Source organism: Nannospalax galili, unplaced genomic scaffold (assembly GCF_000622305.1).
Source record: "Nannospalax galili isolate Female #2095 unplaced genomic scaffold, S.galili_v1.0 scaffold229, whole genome shotgun sequence".
NCBI lineage: Eukaryota > Metazoa > Chordata > Mammalia > Rodentia > Spalacidae > Nannospalax > Nannospalax galili.
Window position 1 is genome coordinate 1788660 of NW_008360328.1, and position 2566 is coordinate 1791225.

Consider the following 2566-nt stretch of genomic DNA (forward strand, 5'->3'; position numbering starts at 1 on the left):
AAGAGACTGCTGGATCCCCTGGAACTGGAGTTATGGACAGTTGTTAGCTGCCATGTGGGTGCTGGGATCCGAACCCAGGTCTTCTGCAAGAACAGTCAGTGTTCTTACCTGCTGAGCCATCTCTCCAGCCCTAATAAGTATTTTTTTTTTTAAAAATCCAAGTGTGATGGTATGAGCTTATAATCCCAGTGTTGGGGAGGAAGAGACAGTAGAATCCCTGGGGCTCACTGGTCAGCCAGTCTAACCTAATTGGTGAGCTTCAGGTCAATGAGAGACCCTGTCTCAAAGAAGACAGGTGGCATCCCAAAGGTTGGGTCCCAAGGTTGTCCTTTATACATGTTCACATATATGCACATGCACCCTCCCCTTTGGGCCTTTATACATGTTCACATATATGCACATGCACCTCTCCCCACCACACACATACATATATGCACCTCCCTCACACACATGCATTTAAAAAAAGAAAAAGTAGGGGCTGGAGAGATGGCTCAACAGTTAAGAGCACTGACTGTTCTTGCAGAAGACCTGGGTTCATATCCAGCACTAACATGGCAGCAAACAACCATCTATAACTCCATCCAGTTCCAGGGGATCCACTGCCCTCTTCTGTCCTCCTCAGGCACTGCACAACACAGGTGCACTTACATACCTGTAAGGCAATACACTCATACACATAAAATAAAAATAAATTTTATTAAAAAATTAAAAAAGAAAAGAAAGTTGAGCATGGTGGAAAACACCTGTATCCCAGCCCTCAGGAGGCTGAGGCAGGAAGATTGTGAGTTCAGAGCCAGCCTGGGATACATAGCAAGACTCTATCTTAAAATAAACCAAATTGAGTGATAGGTTACACACTTGAGCTTATAGGAAGAGATGACTCCATTTGCCCAAATCCAGATAGTTGAGCAAGCAAGCAGCCAGTTTCTGTTATCCAAATGTTTCATAGTCTAGAAAGTTAGAATTCCTGGGCGATAGAGAGGAAGAGAGAGAGAGAGAGAGAGAGAGAGAGAAATAATTTTGGTTTGAGATAAAATTCACCTGCCATAAAATTCACAGGGTTGTACAGCCATTACCATTATCTAATTCCAGAATGTTCTCATCACCCTCTACCTGTGTAGTCACTTCCCATCCCCAGTCTTCCTCATCTGATTAATAACTCTGACTTTGGCCTGTTTCTCTCTTCCTTCCAGATCTTGGTACCGTTGGAATCATCCCACCTACCTCCACTGAGATAAAAAACTTCCTCCTAATCCACCTGGTCCCATGTTCCCACTGGAAAAAGAAGAGTCATGCCTTCCATGTGTGGATAGACTACTTTGAGAAGAGTGGAAGAAATGCTCACTGTGGAAGAATGAATCCACATTCTTGCCTTCTCCAGGAGGAAGAACCCCTAGAGAATCAAACTGTGACTGAAGCCCATGCTGACACCTCAGGCTCTTGATCTAACCCTTCTAGGACTGCACCAGGCTGGCCTGCCTTGCGTGTGGCTGCCTCCTTGCTCTAAATGTTTTAAATGGCTTCACTGTGACTTTGTCTCTTGGAGAAAGAGCATTCTGTTATTCTTCAACTTATCTGTGGGCTTCTGGGATCAGCCATTTGCTTGGTGTGCCAAAATACAAGAAGAGATAATGGTTTGGACTCTGACCTCAGCCACAGTCCTGAACCCATCCCAAATTCTGTCACAAGACTGGAATCAGTTGTCTCCACTAAAGCCTTCTATGATCAGCAAAGTCTTTTTTCCTGCTGAATCCGTATTTTTGCCTCACTTTTTTTTTTTTTTTTTTTTGACACGGTTTCCCTGTAGCCCCAGTTGGCCTAGAACTCACTATGTAGACCAGGCTATCCTTGAACTCAAAGAGATCTTCCTGCCTCTGTCTCCCAAGTGCTGGGATTAAAGGCATGTGCCACCATGCCTGGCACCCCACTTTCTTTTAATCCTTGCTCCCTTTCCTACAACCAAATCTATTCATTCTATTCATTCTTGTATCCTTCAAGCTCCTTTCTCTCTACAGATGGCTAAGCTACCATCTGGGTATGTTGCTCCATCCATTGGTGCTCTTCTGCTGGTCCACAGCTACCCTAACGTTCAAGAATACTTCTCTCCCTCTGCCTATGTTTCTCCTCATCCTATCCCCTCTCCTCCTCCTGGCTGCAGAAAAGGGAAGAAACACAAGAAAAACCCATACCCACGTTGCTGGCCACATACCTGTACATAGTCCTTCCTGTTTTGCATTATGATCTTTCTTGTTTAATGTGTAATTTTCCAAAAGAATGTTTAACACAGGTGTGAAGTTTGAAGATGTCTCTGTAATATTTTATCTTCTTTAAAAAGGAGGGAGATGGTAGCAAAGTGTGGAATATTTCCACAGAGTTCCCACATGAGCTAGGATTCTGGTGACTTTGGGGGAACATTGTCTGTGGCATCCCCTCCTGAGGGCCCTGTGTAGAGCTATAATATGAAGCTATCTCAGAAATGGCAACTTTTTTTTTAAAGACTGAATATCCAGGAAACAGTTGAGACACAAAGGAATCGCTGTTTCTAAATATATTTGTATAGTATGAC

The 2566-nt window shown here is 43.8% G+C and overlaps 1 protein-coding gene across 2 annotated transcripts in view; it reads left to right on the plus strand.

Moving 5' to 3' along the window:
• The window catches only part of Pou2f3 (POU class 2 homeobox 3), a 91641-nt gene extending 89075 nt beyond the window's left edge, over nt 1–2566 (plus strand). For both annotated transcript variants that reach the window (XM_008826003.3, XM_008826001.3), the window contains exon 13: nt 1194–2566. In XM_008826003.3, the coding sequence (XP_008824225.1) occupies nt 1194–1233 (40 nt within the window). In that variant the 3' untranslated portion in view covers nt 1234–2566. The remainder of the gene's footprint in view (nt 1–1193) is intronic.